The sequence below is a fragment of the Vicia villosa genome, linkage group LG5, assembly GCF_029867415.1.
Source record: "Vicia villosa cultivar HV-30 ecotype Madison, WI linkage group LG5, Vvil1.0, whole genome shotgun sequence".
NCBI lineage: Eukaryota > Viridiplantae > Streptophyta > Magnoliopsida > Fabales > Fabaceae > Vicia > Vicia villosa.
Window position 1 is genome coordinate 33,072,081 of NC_081184.1, and position 23,534 is coordinate 33,095,614.

Here is a 23,534-nt window from a genome sequence, read left to right on the forward strand (position 1 = left end):
ACCAATTATATTGAATCCATCTGGTCTAGGAACAAGATCCCAAACATCATTCCTTGTAAACTGATTCAGTTCTTCTTGCATAGCAATTATCCAGTCTGGATCTTCTAGAGCATGATCAACAGAAGTTGGCTCGATCAAAGATACAAGACCTAATTGACAATCTGCATTGTTCTTAAGGAATGCTCTTGTTCTAATTGGATCATCCTTCTTTCCAAGAATGACATCTTCTGAATGACCAGAGATGAGTCTGGATGATCTTCTGACAGATGGTTCTTCAGAAATGCTTAGATCCTCCAGAGAAGCTGATACTTGATCTTCAGATTCTTTGCTTCTGAGAAGCTCTGCTTCTGATGCGTTGCTTCTTGGCTCAACAACTTCTGATATATCAATATCACAATCTGCAAAATTATCAAACTGCTTTGGTTTTTCAGAACCAAGCTTATCATCAAACCTGATATTGATTGATTCTTCTACAATCAATGTTTCAGTATTGTATACTCTGTAGCCTTTTGAGCGTTCAGAATATCCAAGAAGGAAACATTTTTGAGCTTTGGAATCAAACTTACCAAGATGATCTTTAGTGTTCAGAATAAAGCATACACATCCAAAAGGATGGAAATATGAAATGTTGGGCTTTCTATTCTTCCACAATTCATAAGGAGTCTTATTTAGAATAGGTCTGATAGAGATTCTATTCTGAATATAGCATGCAGTGTTTATTGCTTCTGCCCAGAAATGCTTAGCCATATTGGTTTCATTGATCATGGTTCTGGCCATTTCTTGCAGAGTCCTATTCTTTCGTTCTACAACCCTATTTTGCTGTGGAGTTCTAGGACAAGAGAAATCATGGGCAATACCATTTTCTTTGAAGAACTCTTCAAAGGATCTGTTCTCAAATTCACCACCATGATCACTTCTAACCTTTATGATTTTACACTCTTTTTCAGATTGAATCTGAATGCAGAAATCAAAGAACACTGAATGAGTCTCATCCTTGTGTTTTAAGAATTTTACCCATGTCCAGCGGCTATAATCATCTACGATGACTAATCCATATTTCTTCCCTCTGACAGATGCTGTTTTGACTGGGCCAAACAGATCAATGTGCAAGAGTTCTAATGGCCTTGAGGTAGAAACAACATTCTTGGACTTGAATGCAGATTTGGAGAACTTGCCCTTCTGACATGCTTCACAAAGAGCATCTGATTTGAATTTCAGATTAGGGAGTCCTCTGACCAGATTCAGTTTGTTAATCTGAGAAATCTTTCTCAAACTAGCATGACCTAATCTTCTGTGCCAGACCCACTGCTCTTCAGAAACAGACATAAGACAAGTCACCTTCTGACTCATAAGATCTTGCAGATCTGTCTTATAAATGTTGTTCTTCCTCTTGCCTGTAAATAGGATTGAGCCATCCTTCTGATTTACAGCCTTGCAAGACTCTTGATTAAAGATTATATCATAACCATTGTCACTCAATTGACTGATAGATAAGAGGTTATGAGTTAATCCTTCTACAAGAAGTACATTAGAAATGGAAGGAGAGTTACCAGACTTTATAGTTCCAGAGCCAATTATCTTGCCCTTCTGATCTCCTCCAAACTTGACTTCTCCTCCAGACTTAAGCACCAGGTCTTGGAACATAGACCTTCTTCCTGTCATGTGTCGCGAGCATCCAGAGTCCAGGTACCATGACATGTTGTGCTTTGTCCTTTTTGCAGTCAAGGATATCTGCAATAGGAATAATCTTATCCTTAGGTACCCACATTTTCTTGGGTCCTTTCTTGTTAGATTTTCTCAAGTTCTGATTGAACTTGGGTTTAACATTGTAAGCAATAGGAGGAACAGCATGATAATTCTTAATGTGAGTTTCATGATATTTCCTAGGTTGTGTCACATGCTTTTTGGTGTGTGTTATGTGAAAACTTTGAGCATGTGAAGTGTGCCTAATATCATGGGAGTGGCCATACTTGAACTGATCATACAATGGCTTGTATGTGATTTTCATTTCATTAACAGGTTCAAGTTTGTATGGGGTTTCACCCTCAAAACCAATGCCGACTCTTTTGTTTCCAGACACAGCATATATCATAGAAGCTAGCTGACTTCTGCCAATACTTCTAGATAAGAACTTCCTGAAACTTAAATCATATTCTTTCAGAATATGGTTTAGACTAGGAGTGGATTTTTCTGAATCAGAAGGAGATCCAACATTATTGGATAATTTTGAAAGTTTTTCTTTTAATTCAGAATTCTCCAACTCAAGCTTCTTTGTTTCAAATTCAAACAGCTTTTTCAGCTTTTTGTATTTGAGACTAATCTGAGACTTGAGTTCCAGAAGTTCAGTTAGACCGGAAACTAACTCATCTCTAGTAAGTTCAGAAAATACCTCTTCAGAATCTGATTCTGATGTAGATTCTGATCCGTCATCTTCTGTCGCCATCAGCGCACAGTTGGCCTGCTCGTCTTCAGAATCATCTTCTGACTCATCCCAGGTTGCCATAAGACCTTTCTTCTTATGAAACTTTTTCTTGGGACTTTCCTTCTGAAGATTTGGACATTCATTCTTGTAGTGTCCAGGCTCATTGCATTCATAGCACATGACCTTCTTCTTGTCAAATCTTCTATCATCAGAAGATTCTCCACGTTCAAATTTCTTTGAACTTCTGAAGCCTCTGAACTTCCTTTGCCTGGTCTTCCAGAGTTGATTTAGCCTTCTGGAGATCAGGGACAGTTCATCTTCTTCTTCAGATTCTGATTCTTCGGGATCTTCTTCTCTAGCCTGAAAAGCGTTAGTGCATTTCTTGATATTGGATTTTAATGCAATAGACTTACCTTTCTTTTGAGACTCATTTGCGTCCAGCTCTATTTCATGACTCCTCAAGGCACTGATAAGCTCTTCCAGAGAAACTTCATTCAGATTCTTTGCAATCTTGAATGCAGTCACCATAGGACCCCATCTTCTGGGTAAGCTTCTGATGATCTTCTTTACGTGATCAGCCTTGGTGTATCCCTTGTCAAGAACTCTCAATCCAGCAGTAAGAGTTTGAAATCTTGAGAACATCTTTTCAATGTCTTCATCATCCTCCATCTTGAAGGCTTCATACTTCTGGATTAAAGCTAGAGCTTTAGTTTCCTTGACTTGAGCATTTCCTTCATGAGTCATTTTCAAGGACTCATATATGTCATAGGCCGTTTCCCTGTTAGATATCTTCTCATACTCAGCATGAGAGATAGCATTCAGCAAAACAGTTCTGCATTTATGATGATTCCTGAAAAGCTTTTTCTGATCATCATCCATTTCTTGCCTTGTCAGCTTTACGCCTCTGGCATTTACAGGATGTTTGTAACCATCCATCAGAAGATCCCATAGATTACTATCTAGACCCAGAAAGTAACTTTCCAGTTTATCTTTCCAGTATTCAAAGTTTTCACCATCAAATACCGGCGGTCTAGTATAACCATTGTTACCGTTGTATTGCTCAGCAGAGCCAGATGTAGATGCAGGTGTAGGTGTAGACTTTTCACTTTCATCAACCATCTTTTACTGAAGCGTTTTTCTCTTCCTGAATCTTTTCTAAACACGGTTAAGTGCTTGCACCTTAGAACCGGCGCTCTGATGCCAATTGAAGGATAGAAAAACACTTAGAAAGGGGGGGTTTGAATAAGTGTAGCTTTAAAAACTTGACAGATAAAAATAAATTTGCACAGTTATTTTTATCCTGGTTCGTTGTTAACTAAACTACTCCAGTCCACCCCCGCAGAGATGATTTACCTCAACTGAGGATTTAATCCACTAATCGCACGGATTACAATGGTTTTCCACTTAGTCAGCAACTAAGTCTTCCAGAGTCTTCTGATCACACACTGATCACTCCAGGAACAACTGCTTAGATACCCTCTAAGACTTTTCTAGAGTCTACTGATCAACACGATCACTCTAGTTACAACTTGCTTAGTTCACTCCTAAGACTTCCTAGAGTATTCTGATCAACACGATCACTCTAGTTCCTTACAACTTAATGTAATCAATCTAAGAGTATTACAAATGCTTCTTAAAAGCGATAATCACAACTGTGATATTTCTCTTAATCGTTTAAGCTTAATCTCACTAATATATTACAACAGCAATGTAGTGAGCTTTGATGAAGATGAAGATTCTGAGTTTAGATTTGAACAGCGTTTCAGCAAGTTTGATATAAGTTGTTTTGGTGCAGAATGGTTAACCTTGCTTCTCATCAGAACTTCATATTTATAGGCGTTGGAGAAGATGACCGTTGAATGCATTTAATGCTTTGCGTGTTCCGTACAGCATCGCATTTAATGTTATACGCTTTTGTCAACTACCTCGAGCCTTGTTCACGCTGTGTCTACTGACGTAGCCTTTAGTAGCTTTTAACGTTCCTTTTGTCAGTCAGCGTAGCTTGCCACTTGTACTTTCTTCTGATCTGATGTTTGTGAATACAACGTTTGAATATCATCAGAGTCAAACAGCTTGGTGCATAGCATCTTCTGATCTTCTGACCTTGAAGTGCTTCTGAGCGTGATACCATCTTCTGAGCTTCAGTGCTTCTGATCTCTTGTTCTTCTGATGCTTCCATAGACCCATGTTCTGATTCTGCTTCGACCATCTTCTGATGTCTTGCCAGACCATGTTCTGATGTTGCATGCTGAACCATTTGAGACAAAGCTTCTGAACGCTGAATTATGCGTACTCTTTATATATATTTCCTGAAAGGGAAATTGCATTGGATTAGAGTACCATATTATCTTAAGCAAAATTCATATTATTGTTATCATCAAAACTAAGATAATTGATCAGAACAAATCTTGTTCTAACATAGCTCATAATGCTTTTGAAGATGCTCATCGTATTTGATTTGATTTGATGCAGGATGTGATGGATGATCCTTGTGTTGCTGCGGACGGATATACATACGATCGCAAAGCAATGAAAAGTGGCTTGAAAATCACGACAAATCACCAATGACAAATATGGCTTTACCTCATAAGTATCTAATTCCTAATTACACGCTTTTATCAGCAATTTTGGAGTGGAAGACCTGATAAAATATGATACTTGCATATTTCATTATCTTCCTCAATGCTAATATTTAGTTAAATGATTCCTTTAATGTAGCTAGACTAACTAAAGAGTTCACATGTGATGATTACCTGGTTTCAGATATTCTGTTTGGATACATGAAAAAATATTGGATTTCAAGTGTAAATAAATTTGATTATATTGTAGGATTGTGTATGTACTTTAGCGATCAATCAAATCTGGTCCTTATCATATCGTTGAAGTTTCCATCATCTTCTGTTACTTGGAACTCAAGGCACACTGAGCTCGACTAAAACATATGTACAATTATTTGTTTATGCCATAGTTTCAGGTTTAATTGCAATTTTGATTCTTTAAGTGCGATTATGAAAAGCACAACATGGTTTACCCATCTATATTAAGTATTGACTATATTAGAAAATATATATAATACAAGATCCAAAAGACCTAGTTACTCAGGGCTATATTCAAAAAACCCATGACATAGATCATGACACTGCTACATATATAAATAAAATAGCTACAACATCCATATTAAGGTGACTTGCATTTGATCCTCAAGATACAAGAATTCACCTTATAAAAACATTAAATTGTGAACCAAGGGTTACATATATATACTTAAATGTAGCAAAATCTTCTCTCCATGCTTATATATATACACAAAAGTTCTATGTAGCTGGTACTAAATAAGCTTTATCATTGTTCCGTTTAATATCTTCGACAAAACTCTTCGATTATACTTCAGGACCAGTTGCAAACATGCACACGAGACCGCGAAACACTTGAGCAGAGAGTTGATGTGCCTGAAACATCTCGCCGTCCACATTCCATACACTCGTTGCCAGAAGAAGTGAAAGTAAATGCTGGAGTCTGCGAGTGCTCAGTAAAATTAGTAAGCTCGCAATAGAAAAAGGTGGCGTGGATTGGAAAAAAACTAACCTTGTGATGTTCAACAAACTTGAAATTCAAAGGGCTTCCCCCTTTTCTTGTAAGTTGAGTCAGGTGCCTGTATCATTAAACAAACAAACAAAGACGATAAGATTATCAAGAGACTTAAGATCTGTTTGGATTGATTTATTTGAGCTTATCTCCTGACATAAGCATAGAAAGACGACTTGAAAGAGCTTACAGAAATAACTTATGACATGTCCATAAGTTCCTTCCAGCTTACTTTAATAAGCTTTCTAGGATAGCTGCTAAACAGCTTATAGCTTAAATAAAAAAAGTTAGACTTTATTTTATCTTTTGTTAGAGAAAAGAGCTTATACACATGCACTTATGCTATAACCACTTAAGTAAGTTATTTATCCAAACATAGTCTAATATGGAAAGATAGCCAGACAATGCTTACCATAAATAAGAAGCGTGAGGACATTCTTTAATCATTATGAGATTAAGGAAACCATCTGAAAGGTGTGCCTCGGCAACCAAACCATCAGGAGCTTTTTCATTTCTGCAAGAGATTACCGCAACTCCAACACTAATAAACCGACCTTTGGATTTCACCCATTTTCCCGTTTCTGAATTTAAATGAGGCGTTAGGCTGCTAATTTCAGTGGCTGCATTCTTTGGCGTTTCATTGCAAACTTTGCAGTTAATACGGTAGATACATCTTTCTGATCTGCGTGGAACTTTCAATCCCCATAACATGCTACTATCACGATTCCTTTTGGGAGTTGGAATGGTTTCCTCTGATTCAACATCTAGGTATGATATTTCTGCCTCATATGACCTGAAAAAAACACGCAGTTCAAAAAAAGATATTTAAAGTTGAGATGATAAGCACCGCGTCATATCCACTTGGACAATACCTGTGTCTTAAAAACACCATTGTTCCAGCATAATCGTAACGTTTGGGACCCATCCAGCGATACTTCTCGCTCTCTGTGATAACATCGCCATAAAATCCATACCTGTTGTCATTAATGTATGCAGAATATAAGATTACTAAATAAATCTTTAAAGTAACCGTGGATTGGTGTGTAGCATATGCAAGATGACATTGCTAGCATGTGTCAAAAGGTAGACATTTACATCGGGTAACAAAACATAAGGAAATTACCCTGAAAAGGAAGCTGCATAGCGCACAAGAGGTTCAACCTCGGATCTCGGAGTTGTTTTCCATCGTACAACTTGAGCTATGTCAAGGTGCACCCTTTTACCAAGTACAATATGCAATGCAGAAGTTATAGGATCTCGGGTTCCAGTTGTACTACAAAATATTCAAAATTTCACAAAACCCAAAATTGTATTAGAAAACTACAAGGATAGACTACATTCATATCTTCGGTTTATGCTGAAGTAGAACTGAAAATTCAAGAATACTAGGAAGAAAAAAAATACCAGATTACAATGGCATCAGTTGAACCTGAGGGAATGATCCCAAATCTAAACCATTCATTAGGAACAGGAAACCCGGGAGCTTTATCTTCCGAATCTTCAGAAGCCATAAAAACAAGTCAAGCATAAAATTGATAATATTTATTTCCTTTTCTTTTCTGTGGTTTTATATTTCTACGAAATTAACTTGCAACTGTATTTGTTCTTTACTATTCTTTCCTATATATCAACGTGCTGATGCAAATTATTTTCTAACTTAATGAAGTTCAGATAAACTGAACTCACTAGGATTCAATATTCTAGACCGAGGTTGGTTTGGACTTGAAATCAAAGGAAGGTGGTCTTCAATTTGACTTGGAGTCTTTTCAAATATTCCATCTTCGTCCGCAGCCAAGGAATCGCCTTTATCTTTAGCCAAATGAACAAAACCGGGAGGAGTTGGTGGGTAGGGAGTTTAAGCCTGGGAGAAAGAAACCCATTAAGGATTTCATTGAAAAATCCATCACCACCATGAAACCACCTCGATTAGAAAAATACAATAACTCAAAAGAACATAAGAAAATCACTTGAAAGCAACAAGGAAATTTCAAAAGCGGTTAAGCGAACGACATCTAAATAAAAAACCATGATTTAAAACTTCAACAACACGAAGCCTCGTCATAAACATATCGACAACATTTTGAAATATATATGATTTACTTCAATAACATGAAGCCTCGTCATAAACATATCAACAACATTTTGAAAAATATATGATTTAGTACAATGTAAGAGACTGGATTTAAGTTCTTACAACAGCTATAACACCATCATATGAGTTAAGCTCCTTATTTGTTATAGATAACATCATATCATATGCTTGTCCTGCTCTCTCAGTCACAATCACCTGGTGAAAAAAGAAAAAATCGATTACTTGGATCCCGTCAACAATCTTATTTGATCATTACTTACTACTTAATATCATGTACTGAATGAATTAAGCATGTTATCCAATTATTATACTCAGCGGCATGAAAGTAGGCCTTTTAATGCCAAAGAAAGCTAGGCCAAACAGCCCCTCAATATGAGCGTCGTAGACAAATACAACTGATTGGACTTAAAAACATATTTCAACATTTTATCAGTTGCTATCCATTCAGGAAATCATACGAGATGCTAAAGTTTCACCTTCGTTTCTACTTTAGCACGTGAGAATATCGGAGCCACAGCTTCCCAGTTTCTACGGCCATTACTCTTCCCACTCCTTGGATGAACAAAAACCTAGTGAATCAGAAACAATATCTGGGAAAAGTTCATTTTAACTAATCAATGAAAATAAAAAGCAAAATTATAAAGCAAGTGTTTGTCCAATAGCATACCAGAAGATTCCGCGGTCTACCGGCTTCCAGTTTCAACAATTCATTTAGTTGATTTACCCACGTTTCACATGTTTGCAAATTTTCATGACCGAAAGTATATTCAGTCAGGATCCACTGCGAAGGTTGATTCTTGCTCCTTATAAAACCATGCACAGTACACGTCTATGCATATTATTCAACTCAACCTTGTCATGTTCAAGAACACCCAGTTTACCTAAGAACAATTTTCAAAATGTAAGCTTTAACAATAGTATAGATTATAGAATAACGTAAAATTAATAGAAAGTGCATAACTCTTCCTACGACGGCGGAGACAAATCAACATCAGAGAAGCTTTCCGCCGGCAAATCTCCGGATAAGATGCTGGAGGTTTCCTCGTTGTATAGGAGATCATCATCGAGGAAGAAGTTGGAGTAGGAGAGCGACATCGCAGTGGAGGAATTTAGAGATTTAGGGTTTCAAAATTGATTTCTTCGATTGGGAAGTTGGGAGAAAGAATTGGGAAGTTGGGAGAAAGAACGAGAAGAAAGAATTTGAAGAAAAAATATAATTTGTGTTTAAAATAAATTATCATCTAATAAAATAAAAAAAATAAAAGTTAACTTTAATTTGTAAAATATTATTAAATGAATGGGGACTTATATGCAATAATCAAAAGTTTTTTTTAAAATGGGTCCCACAGTAAAGTTATTTTACCATAGAGCTGATGTGGCTTAGTTTAACTTAGAATTAATTAGGGTTGTTAGGGCTTTAATTCTATTGGTCAATTGCAGTGACTTCACCACTGAAGTCAATTTGATGACTGCACCATAGAAGCTCCCTATTGATAATAATTCCAATTTAATGTCAAGGTTTCCTGGTACCATTATTAATATTAATGAGCACAATTTCAATCAAGATGACCCTGTTATTAGTGGCCACGTCATACCTCATTTTAGTGCCATTCAAACCACATCTCAGCAATCAATGCTAAATAATAACCAACCTATACTGAGCCTAACAACAAAACCCACCGTTCCCACTTTTACGGTACTAGAAAAGAACACATTTAGGGGACCCACACTAGGTAATTCTAAACCTACACACCATTTGTTAACCTGCCAGTTGAACGTGAATGCCCAAGAAATCCAAAAACATGCAAACCATGCAAATCCTTCCATGAACCATACCCCACGCCCCCATTCACAAAATAACCAAGACACTATTGACACTAATATTACACCATTCCAAACACTTTCTTCTCTCAATCCAAAGCCTTACAAATTCAAAACAAAACCCATAAACCAGAAATCCAACCACCTCAAACAGAACCTATTGCATTCAAACTTGAATCTCATAAAGCTTAACCAAACAACTATACCACCAAGCCATGAAATTAAGCTAAACATGCTACCAAATGCTCTGAGCAGTGCTAACATGCACAGTGATGCTGATCAATCTGAGAAGAAGAGAAGAAGAGCGACAGACCAAAGTATTGAAGCGGAGGAAAGTGGTTCATCTCAGCATTTTTTATCGGCAAGTCCTGGCAGCCAGGACTTCCGGGACTAATGAAAATACTTAGTTGGAATTGCCGGGGACTGAGCAACCCGAGAGCAATTCCTAACCTTCAAAAGTTGGCTCACGAACACCGTCCCGACGTTTTATTTCTGTCTAAAACTTTGGCTAAATCTCAAAAGTTGGAACACATTAGAGTGATACTTAAATTCGAAGCTTGCTTATCTATTGATGTTGAGGGGAGAAGTGGAGGCATCGCGGTTCTGTGGAGAGATAGTGCTCAATGCAGTGTCATAAATTTTACGAGAAACTTTGTGAATATTCTTATTAAAGATGAATCGAAGGGAGACTGGCGATTAACCTGCTACTATGGATTTCCTGAGAGAGGTAGGAGGAAACAAGCGTGGGACATGTTACGCGATATTCGTGATATGTCGAATGTTCCTTGGTGCGTCATTGGTGATTTTAATGATCTTTTATCTCAGCAAGATAAAAGAGGGAATCATGAACATCCTAATTGGTTGTGTGTAGGGTTCCGCCAAGCTGTGAATGATTGTCACCTTACTGATATCCCAATAGAAGGACACCAATTCACGTGGATAAAAAGTCGAGGCACGGATCATGTGATTGAAGAGATATTGGATAGAGCCCTTGCTAACTCGGACTGGCTGAGTCTTTTTCCTAATGTTAGACTTCGAAATCTTATCGCATCTCACTCGGATCACAGCCCAATTCTCCTTTGTTGTGACCCGGTGCAGCGGAGGAATTCAAAACACCGGTTTAAATTTGAAAACTGTTGGCTACATGAGGAAGGTATCAGAGATGTTGTGCATCAAGGATGGACAAATGGGATTAGTCCTGACGTAGTTCATCGCATCTCGTTGTGTGCAGAGGAGCTGGAGAAATGGAACAAGAAACGTAGTAGGAAACAGAAAGAGGAGTTAGAGGTTTATAAGGCAATTATGGAAAACTGTCGTGGCAACTATGACCCTGCATCATTTAAACAGTTCTGTGATGCTCAAGTTGAATACAACAAATTGCTTATCCTTGAAGACACTTACTGGAAGCAGAGGGCGAAAATGCACCGGCTTCGCGAGGGAGATCTCAATACCAAGTTTTTCCATTTGTCAGCTACAGCTAGAAGAAATTCCCAAAAAATTGATATGCTTATGAATGAAAACATGGAAGAAGTCAGAGATCATATGGGAATTTGTGAGGTTGCTAAAAATTACTTTACTGAGTTGTTCACAACTAAGGAAGGTAATTATGATCCGGTTTTAAATTTTATACAGGCCTCGATTACGGAGGAAGATAATGACAAAATGTTACGACCTGTATCGAAGGAGGAATTACATGCGGCGTTACTTGAGATGCATCCTGACAAATCTCCGGGACCGGATGGCTTCAATCCGGATTTTTACCAAAAATTCTGGGAGTTGTATAGTGATAACATATTTGAGGCAGTTACGCATTGGTTGGATAGGGGCTTCTTTCCGTCATCGATTAATGAAACTAATGTTTGCCTCATTCCTAAAACCGTTAATCCTAATGATATGAAGAACCTCAGGCCTATTTCTCTTTGCAATGTGGTATACAAACTGGTTTCAAAGATGCTGGCTAATAGGATGAAAAGTTGTTTGGCAAAATGTGTATCGGAAGAACAATCGACATTTGTTAAAGGTCAGTCAATCCTTGACAACGCTATGATCGCCATTGAGATCATTCATGCGCTTAAGAGGAAGGTTAAAGGGAATACTGGCCACTTAGCCCTCAAGATCGATATTAGCAAGGCTTATGATAGAGTGGATTGGGGATTCTTGAAAGGTATTCTTAAGAAGATGGGTTTTGCAGAGAAGTGGATTCAGTGGATGATGATGTGTGTTACATCGATACACTATTCTGTTCTTGTGAATTCGGACAGCGTTGGACCTATTAAACCAGGAAGAGGATTGAGGCAAGGGGACCCACTCTCCCCTTACCTGTTTATTCTTATAACTGAAGGCCTTTCAACCCTCATTAGAGGGGCGGTGGCAGAGGGAGATATCCATGGAGTCCAGATATGCAGAGGGGCACCTAGTGTGTCCCATCTACTTTTTGCTGACGATTGTTTTTAGTTTTGCAGGTCCAATTTAGACGAGGTGCGCCATCTTATGCAGTTGATTAATACTTATGCGGAGGCTTCTGGTCAGGAAATTAATCTGGCCAAATCAGAAGTGTTTTTCAGCCATAACCTAAGTATGGCTGCCCAGGAGGATCTTGCACGTATTATGGGGGTTCGTCATGTGTTTTGGGCCTTCCCTCTATGATTGGGAGGAGTAAAAAAGCTACATTTGCATTTTTAAAGGATCGTATTTGGAAGAGAATTAATTCTTGGCGAGGTAGATCGTTATCCAAAGCGGGTAAAGAGGTTATGATAAAGTCCTTCCTTCAATCAATTCTGGCATACATCATGAGTATCTTTATCATCCCTGATAATGTTGTGCAAGATATTGAGAAAATGTTGAATTCCTTTTGGTGGGGAGGAGGTAATAATAATAATAAAGGTATCAAGTGGTTGGCGTGGGATAAATTGTCTTGTAGTAAGAAGGAAGGAGGTTTGGGGTTTCGAGACTTTAGATCGTTTAATATGGCTATGGTGGCTAAATAGGGATGGAAAATATTGAATAAACCAAAGTCCCTTGTATCCAGGATATTTAAAGCAAGGTACTTTCCTTGATGTTCTTTTTTTGATGCCAATTTGGGTAGTAACCCGAGTTTTGTTTGGAGAAGTATTTGGAAATCCAGATATGTCCTAACGCTTGGCTGCAGGTGGAGTATAGGGGATGGGAGTCACATTAAGGCAATGAACGAACCTTGGCTTCGAGGGAAGAAAGATGGGTTTGTGGATGGCCCTCAAGGACAAGGTGCGTATAATATTACTGTTAAAAATCTTATGCTTCCTAATGTTAAATAATGGGAAGTGCGACTGATAAGAGATCTTTTTGATAATACAGTTGCGGAAGTTATCTTACAGGTCCCGTTGGTTGAGGATGTGATAGAGGACAAGTTGATATGGAAGGAGGAGAAGAATGGAATATATAGTGTGAGATCTGGGTATAGGCTGTGGAGGGAAGACCAGGTGAAACATATGAGGAGGGGAGAAGAGGAGAATTGGTGTAGCCTTTGGAACATCAAGGCCCCCCCATGAGTTAAGCACTTCCTGTGGAGAATTTGCAAGGGTTGTTTACCAACTCGACTAAGACTCCAAAAATATCATGTTCAGTGTCCGACAGGTTGTCAGTTTTGTGATGCCAATATTGAAGATGATTGGCATATTTTGTTTGCTTGTAGCACTACTATCCAATGTTGGAGGGCAGCAGGTTTGTACTCCATAATTGAATCTCGATTAACTTCTTTTGATGATGCCAGAGCTCTTATTTTTGACATATGTAGTAGGGAGGATAGGAAGATTGTCGGGAGAGTGGCTGTTATGTTAGAGGTGATTTGGAGGAATAGAAATAATAAATTATGGAATAATGAGCAGGAGGATGCTACAACTCTTGGTTTAATATCGCTTAGTAATTGGCAGGCTTGGTTGGCGGCGCAGAAGGTCCAGATTACAGATAACCACCCCCAACACCTTTCGAAATGGGATCCTCCGAATCTTGGGTGGTTCAAGTGTAATGTTGACGCGGGTTTCAATTCTCAAAAAGGCACCACGAATAGAGGATGGTGTGTTCGTGATAATTTTGGCCACTTTATATTTGCAGGTGCTGCCTGGGATGTTGGTACTTACTCTATTTTGGAAGCGGAAGTCATGGCACTTAAAGAAGCAATCCTTGGAGCTATAAACTTGAATCTCCGACAAGTTATTTTTGAAAGTGATTCCCAAATGGTAGTTCAAGCTCTTCGAACGAAGCATTCGGGTAGCTCCGAGTTTAGTCTTACTGTGTCTTCTTTACAAAACTTATTGCTTTCTTTCCCTAACTTTGAGGTGAAGTTTATTAAGCGCCAAGCGAATTCGGTTGCCCACTCGTTAGCGAAGGCGGCCAATTCTTGGTCTAGGCGTAGTAATTTTCATTTGATACCTCCTTGTATTGAACATCTTTTGATTAATGATATGAGTTAAGTTTGTTTGTGTCAAAAAAAAAGAACTAAACGCACATAAACACAACAAAATAATCACATTAAAAAGACCACATTATCATTGGACTTCACGTGTTCTAATTCAAAGAAGTTTTGTTAATGGTGGGTATGACAATAACTAAAAACAAAGAACTTAGATTATACATTTTTAAAATTAGAAACTAATAAAAATATAAATATAAGAAATCAATAAATTCATGAACAATCTTTCAAATGCTGGTGATCTTCAGTGTAACGAATCTCAACTTTATCTTTGAAAAAACAATGGAAATAGGGGCAAAGTGTGTAAGGTGTCCCAACCAAATCTCTAGAATTTGTTTCTTATTTGGAAAATGGTTTCTTTTTTTTCTTAAATAGTTGCTCCCTTAGTGATTAGGTCAACCTTAATCATCCATGAAAGTTTAGCGGAAAGAGCAAAACATATTCTATTATGTGGACCAAGATACTACAGCTTTGCATATGGTGTGAAAGATCTTTGTTCTTTTCTGTGCAAATCTCATTCCTACCTATATATTCAAACTCAACAATAAAATCATTCATTGGAAAATTGATAGAGGATGATCACTAGATTATAGTTGTTCTTTCTTTGTACCCATAGTTCATAGTCTTGATAGGAAAATCTTCCTATCAATTGGTGCTTTCATCCATGTACACAAATCCTCCTATGGATTATCTTTATCATACACCTTCATATCATCCGTGGAATATTCCTCCTATCTATCCCACAAACCATTCTTTTCCATCTCCTACCACATCTTCATTTCCATCTTTTCCATGGGAACTCTTTACACCTTGTTACACTCATGTTGAATCATCATCAAGTTTGTATCTAAATCATGGGTATTCACCACATCCACCTAATACTAACCCATATTCATCCTATTCAACATCTCATTATTCATACCTCTACAATAATTATCACCAACTACTCCAACCAACAAACATTTTCATAATTAGTCATAAATATCATAACCACTACAATATTGGAAGAGATTTTGAGAAACATTTTCGAGTGGTTCATCCCTATTTTAAGAAATCATCAAAAAAATCCCAAAACCACCATATTCTCAAGTGAGAACTAATCAATGGAGATGACCACCAAAAATCCGACATCGTTCATTTCGGATACATTCTTCAACACCACTATTTGAGGCTTCTGCAACCAACACACATAACTTCTCTTCACGTTTGGATTACCATCAAAGTTCTTTGGATAAATCACTATCATCAAGGGATTTAGATGAAAAATTGGAGTCAAATCTGGAACCAACTAAATTCATGATAGAGAAAAGTTGTATTACTGAAGAGGACCTAGAAGAATCATCTGATCCAGACTCAAGAAAACTCATTGAAGAGACTTATTTTCATGAAGCTTTTGTTGTGGAACGAGTCAATGAAGTTGTCCCTGAAATGGTTATAACCCTTTTGCATGATCGGAAGCAACAACATATGCTGGTGATTTCTTATGCGGCATCTGCAAAATCATGCAAGAATAACAAAATTGTTGCTATTAAAGGTGAATTCTCCGTATCCACAAACTCAATCACAGTTAATATATGCTACGCCTACTAGTACTAGAGTTGATATATACTGAAATGCAAGTAGTACATCAAACCCGTGTTACAGTTTGGTTCAGGAAATTTTATTAATGTCAGCTGTCCTACCTGTCACTTTATTCAAATACCTACCTATTAATAGTGGGATGTACAATGTCTCAAATTCTAGCACGTTTCATATGTTGATTGGCTGAAAAGGCAGTCATACAAATTATTGTTTCAATCAAGTGCGTAAATATATGTTTTACACAACTTTAATTTAACTTACTTATATCAATGATATAATTTTGTTGTGGACCTATTCCAAAGAAATGACATGATTATTTTTGTATAATTATGAATTATAATTTAATAATGAAGTAATCCTAACTTATCATATCTCTATTCGTTTACTAGATACCTTTATTATGCCAAGATAAAAAAATATTTTAAATATTTTATTCATATTTAATGTTGTTGTAAATAAATTTTGAACTCTACAAAAATTATAAATATTAAATTACTAAAATATTAGAATATATTTAACTATAATGATTTGATTTTAATATGATTTGAAAATTAGATTAATAAGAAATTGTTTTTGTAATACTTAAAAATTTGTAATTTTTAATATTTTTATTTTAAAAAATTTATAATATAAATAAAATATATAGTTTTAAATGCAATTAGAATATTTTTGGTAATTACAATATGTCCAAGAATAATTTTGATCTAAACTATTCAAATAATATCAATCAATCCTAATGACTTTTACATGAATAGAACCAAACGTAAATTAATTTACAAAACTCACTTTAACTTAAAATTAATTTTATGAAAATGAATTCCATTAAATCAATTATGAGAAAACCATACATATAATATTATTTCATATTTCTGAGAAAATGAAATACTACGTACTCAATTATGGTTGAATGAAAAAAAAAGTAGAGTACTTGCAACATTGCAACAACACATGATAGTGTTTATCACTTTCCAAACAACAATTATCGTGTGCTTTGTGCCTTATTTCAATTATTGTATACCAAAAACATACCAGCACAAATTAAATTATAATAAAAGAGTTGAGTAAATATAATAAAAGCAAATTGTGAATGAAGTAGGTTGGAAAGCAAATTTTTCATTAATGCATTTTCATAGGTTTTCCGTTAATTTTGACACGTAGCTGTGATACTCATAACTTTATTTCAATTATTCCTTACCCAAAATGTACCAACATATATTAAATTGGAATGGCTAGATTTTCCCAAAAAAGAAAAAGAAAGGAGTAAATAAAAGCAAAATGTGAATTCTTTCATATCAATCATTGTGTTTAAAGTTTGAAAACAAATTTTTCATTTGTGTCTTTTCATAAGTTTTCTTTCATAATTAATGCGTTTTTACGAAACAACACATAATGGTAAGTTAGGGATATTTAAAATTCAACCAAACAAAATCAACAACAAAATTATAATAAAAAGACAAATTTATAATAAAAAGGCTTCAACGCTTTTCTTAGTTAATGCCACCTGGCCTACCTGTCACTTTATTCAAATACCTACCTATTAATAATGGGATGTACAATGTCTCACATTCTAGCACGTTTCATATGTTGATTGACTGAGAAGGCAGTTATACAAATTATTGTTTCAATCAAGTGCGTAAAAATATGTTTTACACAACTTTAATTTATTTTACTTATATCAATGATATAATTTTGTGGTGGACCTATTCCAAAGAAGTAACTTAATTATTTTTGTATAATTATGAATTATAATTTAATAATGAATTAATCCTAACTTATCATATCTCTAATCGTTTACTAGATACCTTTATTTTGCCAAGATAAACAAATATTTTAAATATTTTATTCATATATAATGTTGTTGTAAATAAATTTGGAACTCTTCAAAAATTGTAAATATTAAATTAATAAAATATTAGAATATGTTTCACTATAATGATTTGATTTTAATATGATTTGAAAATTAGATTAGTAAAAAATTGTTTTTGTAATACTTAAAAATTTGTAATTTTTAATATTTTTATTTTAAAAAAACTTTATAATATAAATGAAATATATAGTTTTAAATGCAATTAGAACATTTTTGGTAATTACAATATGTCCAAGAACAATTTTGATCTAAACTATTCAAACAATATCAATCAATCCTAATGACTTTTACATGAATAGAACCAAACGTAAATTAATTTACAAAATTTACTTTAAGTTAAAATTAATTTTATGAAAATGAATTCCATTAAATCAATTATGAGAAAACCATACATATAATAATATTTCATATTTCTGAGAAAATGAAATACTACGTACTCAATTATGGTTGAATGAAAAAAAAAGTAGAGTACTTGCAACATTGCAACAACACATGATAGTGTTTATCACTTTCCAAACCACAGTTATTGTGTGCTTTATGCCTTATTTCAATTATTATATACCAAAAACATACCAGCACAAATTAAATTATAATAAAAGAGATGAGTAAATATAATAAAAGCAAACTGTGAATGAAGTGGGTTGGAAAGCAAATTTTTCATTGATGCATTTTCATAAATTTTCCGTTAATTTTTACACGTAGCTGTGATACTCATAACTTTATTTCAATTATTCCTTACCCAAAATGTACCAACATATATTAAATTGGAATGGCTGGATTTTCCCAAAAAAGAAAAAGAGAGGAGTAAATAAAAGCATAATGTGAATTCTTTGATATCAATTATTGTGTTTAAAGCTTGAAAACAAATTTTTCATTGGTGTCTTTTCATAAGTTTTCTTTCATAATTGATACTTTATTACGAAACAACACATAATGGTAAGTTAGGGATATTTAAAACTCAAACAAACAAAATCAAAGACAAAATTATAATAAAAAGGCAAAATTATAATAAAAAGGCTTCAACGCTTTTCTTATTTAATGCCAGCTGGCCTACCTGTCACTTTATTCAAATACCTACCTATTAATAGTGGGATGTACAATGTCTCAAATTCTAGCACGTTACATATGTTGATTGGTTGAGAAGGCAGTCATACAAATTATTGTTTCAATCAAGTGCGTAAAAATATGTTTTACACAACTTTAATTTAACTTACTTATATCAATGATATTTATTTGTGGTGGACCTATTCCAAAGAAGTGACTTGATTATTTTTGAATAATTATGAATTATAATTTAATAATGAACTAATCCTAACTTATCATATCTCTATTCGTTTACTAGAAACCTTTATTTTGCCAAGATAAAAAAATATTTTAAATATTTTATTCATATATAATGTTGTTGTAAACAAATTTGGAACTCTTCAAAAATTGTAAATATTAAATTAATAAAATATTAGAATATGTTTCACTATAATGATTTGATTTTAATATGATTTGAAAATTAGATTAATAAAAAATTGTTTTTGTAATACTTAAAAATTTGTAATTTTTAATATTTTTATTTTAAAAAAACTTTATAATATAAATGAAATATATAGTTTTAAATGCAATTAGAACATTTTTGGTAATTACAATATGTCCAAGAACAATTTTGATCTAAACTATTCAAACAATATCAATCAATCCTAATGACTTTTACATGAATAGAACCAAACGTAAATTAATTTACAAAATTTACTTTAAGTTAAAATTAATTTTATGAAAATGAATTCCATTAAATCAATTATGAGAAAACCATACATATAATAATATTTCATATTTCTGAGAAAATGAAATACTACGTACTCAATTATGGTTGAATGAAAAAAAAGTAGAGTACTTGCAACATTGCAACAGCACATGATAGTGTTTATCACTTTCCAAACCACAGTTATTGTGTGCTTTATGCCTTATTTCAATTATTATATACCAAAAACATACCAGCACAAATTAAATTATAATAAAAGAGATGAGTAAATATAATAAAAGCAAACTGTGAATGAAGTGGGTTGGAAAGCAAACTTTTCATTGATGCATTTTCATAAATTTTCCGTTAATTTTTACACGTAGCTGTGATACTCATAACTTTATTTCAATTATTCCTTACCCAAAATATACCAACATATATTAATTTGGAATGGCTGGATTTTCCCAAAAAAGAAAAAGAGAGGAGTAAATAAAAGCATAATGTGAATTCTTTGATATCAATCATTGTGTTTAAAGCTTGAAAACAAATTTTTCATTGGTGTCTTTTCAAAAGTTTTCTTTCATAATTGATACGTTATTACGAAACAACACATAATGGTAAGTTAGGGATATTTAAAACTCAACCAAACAAAATCAAAGACAAAATTATAATAAAAAGGCAAAATTATAATAAAAAGGCTTCATCGCTTTTCTTATTTAATGCCAGCTGGCCTACCTGTCACTTTATTCAAATACCTACCTATTAATAGTGGGATGTATAATGTCTCAAATTCTAGCACGTTTCATATGTTGATTGGCTGAGAAGGCAGTCATACAAATTATTGTTTCAATCAAGTGCGTAAAAATATGTTTTACACAACTTTAATTTAACTTACTTATATCAATGATATTTATTTGTGGTGGACCTATTCCAAAGAAGTGACTTGATTATTTTTGTATAATTATGAATTATAATTTAATAATGAACTAATCCTAACTTATCATATCTCTATTCGTTTACTAGAAAACTTTATTTTGCCAAGATAAAAAATATTTTAACTATTTTATTCATATATAATGTTGTTGTAAACAAATTTGGAACTCTTCAAAAATTATAAATATTAAATTAATAAAATATTAGAATATGTTTCACTATAATGATTTGATTTTAATATGATTTGAAAATTAGATTAATAAAAAATTGTTTTTGTAATACTTAAAAATTTGTAATTTTTAATATTTTTATTTTAAAAAAATTTATAATATAAATGAAATATATAGTTTTAAATGCAATTAGAACATTTTTGGTAATTACAATATGTCCAAGAACAATTTTGATCTAAACTATTCAAACAATATCAATCAATCCTAATGACTTTTACATGAGTAGAACCAAACGTAAATTAAATTACAAAATTTACTTTAAGTTAAAATTAATTTTATGAAAATGAATTCCATTAAATCAATTATGAGAAAACCATACATATAATAATATTTCATATTTCTGAGAAATTAAAATACTACGTACTCAATTATGGTTGAATGAAAAAAAAGTAGAGTACTTACAACATTGCAACAGCACATGATAGTGTTTATCACTTTCCAAACCACAGTTATTGTGTGCTTTATGCCTTATTTCAATTATTATATACCCAAAACATACCAGCTGTTTACCCAGAAAAATGGTAAACAAGCGCTAGTTTCCTTTTTAAAGGTTACTTTGCGGAGTCAACTAGAATACTCCAGGACTGATTGCTTTATTTTGTTAGATTATGCGTATATGATTTATATTAAATGTAAATAGTGACTTTAACGTAAAAGTAAGTACTGAAATTAAAGGCTTTAAAGTAAATCAAAGCAATAAAAAGGGCAGTAAATGTGCACTGAAAGGTAAAATGTAATGTAAAATGATTGCATTTAATTAAACTGGTACGCATACGTACATTCCAAGGTTGCACTCGTTACTCATTGCGCAGAGATTAGAGTTTTACTTGTGTTTATGTAGACAATGCGGACCTCTAACTATTCCTATGAAACTTGCTTAAATAGAAAAAATAAAATAACTACTACTAACGGTCGACTGGCTATCAGTCAACACGTGTCTTCCATATGCAAGATCCTCAATTGTGAGACTTCCACGCATCCTGTGAGAACTGCCAGAAAAACTGCCTGGAACTGCCTCTTAACTTCTACTGCCTCTCGACCTCCACTTCAGCTTTTGCAGCCAAAAATCCTTAAGTCTTCGCATCCTTTTGGTCTGGTCGAACGTTGAAGCCTCAGATGACCTTCCTAGTCGAACAGCTTCGACTACTAAACATTATTTGGTCGAATCGCTTCGACCCAGCTGGTAATGTAGATATTAACTTGAGGCCCAATTACCAATTTAGGGCCTTTTTTACCAAATTGAGGCCCAATTGCCAATTTTGGGCCTTAGTTGCCCATTTATTTAGTAAGTCGAAATCCTAGGGTAACAAATTGCCCCTCCAAGCGACTTCTTTCGACTGACTTTAGGAAAGAGAAATATGTCGTTTCAGTTCTTTCTTGGGTTTCGAATTTTGTTAATTCCCATTACGCCATGGTTACGTTTCATTTTCCCAGGCACTAATTATTACCTAAACGCTAGGTTAGTGGGCTATAACTGCTTCCAGCTTGCTTGTGTCAGTTTCCAAGATATTTAATACGATTTTTGATCTTCTAACTTCCCTCCCCCATGTTTGTTTTGCTGAAGTAACTACACATTCTCTATATATAGCCTCATTCCTTCCACTTCTTTTTTACATCTCTTTACGCACAACACCTTAAACTCTTTCATCTTTTCAATCTTTTCAAACTATGGCACAACCTTTAACAAATGCCAACATAAGATCCTGCATTAAGAAAGAATTTAAGCTTTCTGCAGAAGAGTTTGACGCGAATCACATCAATGTTCGTGCCCTCTACGCTAGCCAGGGGCTTGCATTTTATCCTGAAATTCTAGATGGAAACATCTATCCCTGCATGCTGATTGAGTTCTGGAGATTTGCATCTTTGCGCATAGATCCAGAAGGGAGGACTACTATAACCTCCACCATTCGAGGGGCTCATGTCAGCATCACTCCTTCAACAATCTCTGATTTGTTGAAATGCAGCAATACCGGTACAACGTTTGTTGACAACGTCTTCGACATGAACACTTCTAACATGTTAAGGGATCTCATGGACAATGACCCCTTTAGTGCCAGAGTTATCAAAATTTGGCACCAACTTTTGGTAGGCAACTTTCGTCCGCGCAACCATAATAAAAATAACATCATGGTGGAAGACTTGGAGTTCATTTCTTGTGCTCTTCAAGGAAAGAAAATCAACTTTCCTCTTTTGATTTTTAAACAACTCGTGGAAGCTGTCTCTTCGACGGCCTCTCGTCAAGGAATGGTGACTTGTCTTCCTTATGGAAGATTCTTGTCTTACCTATTTCTCAAGCAAGGTGTAGTGAGGAAAATGCGCCAGGCCGAGCGCGTAGAGATGTTCGAGGCCGAAAGCCTACCTCTACTATCTCTGGAGGACATCGACCAAAGAGTTCACTAAATATTGGATATTTTAGTGGCTTTAGGGTTTGCCAGTTTTTCTTTCTTTTTTTTGTAATGACTGCGCCTTTTATGAAGGCACTTTTTGTAATGATTGGCCAAGACTTTTAGCCATTTTAATATAATCTCTTAGTTTTTTATTCTCTTATTCGAATTTCTTGAAGTATAGGTTTATATTCTTTCAAATATTTACCATTTATCCTCAAGATTCGACTATCTGAATTTAGTTCTTCAATTTCATATGCATTGTTTGAAAACACCTGCAAAATTTTAAACGGTCCTTCCCAACTTGGGGACCATTTACCCAATAACTTATTCTTTTGATCCATGGGTAGAATAACCTTCCATAAATAGTCACCTACCATGAATGTCTTCTCCTTGACTTTCTTGTTGTAGGCCTTCGCCACCTTTTCCTTTTGTCTTATTAA

The 23,534-nt window shown here is 34.6% G+C and overlaps 1 protein-coding gene and 1 pseudogene across 1 annotated transcript; one reads left to right on the plus strand and one right to left on the minus strand.

The window, feature by feature from the left end:
* Positions 1-5,205: 5,205 nt before the first annotated feature.
* Positions 5,206-9,194, minus strand: LOC131604481 (ceramide kinase-like; annotated as a pseudogene).
* Positions 9,195-13,102: 3,908 nt separating this feature from the next.
* On the plus strand, positions 13,103-14,368 carry LOC131604482 (uncharacterized). The gene is made up of 3 exons (XM_058876918.1): positions 13,103-13,163; positions 13,254-13,378; positions 13,523-14,368. The coding sequence occupies exons 1-3, from the start codon at positions 13,103-13,105 to the stop codon at positions 14,366-14,368; spliced, it is 1,032 nt and encodes a 343-aa protein (XP_058732901.1).
* The last annotated feature ends 9,166 nt before the right edge of the window (positions 14,369-23,534 follow it).

Bases quoted from the DNA above. Each gene is read 5' to 3' on its own strand.
- LOC131604482 (XM_058876918.1), top strand. From the start codon at position 13,103: ATGAACGAACCTTGGCTTCGAGGGAAGAAAGATGGGTTTGTGGATGGC. The intron at 13,164-13,253 runs GTGCGTATAATA...TTGATAATACAG, and splicing joins GGATGGCCCTCAAGGACAAG to TTGCGGAAGTTATCTTACAG. The intron at 13,379-13,522 runs GTGAAACATATG...TATCATGTTCAG, and splicing joins GGCTGTGGAGGGAAGACCAG to TGTCCGACAGGTTGTCAGTT.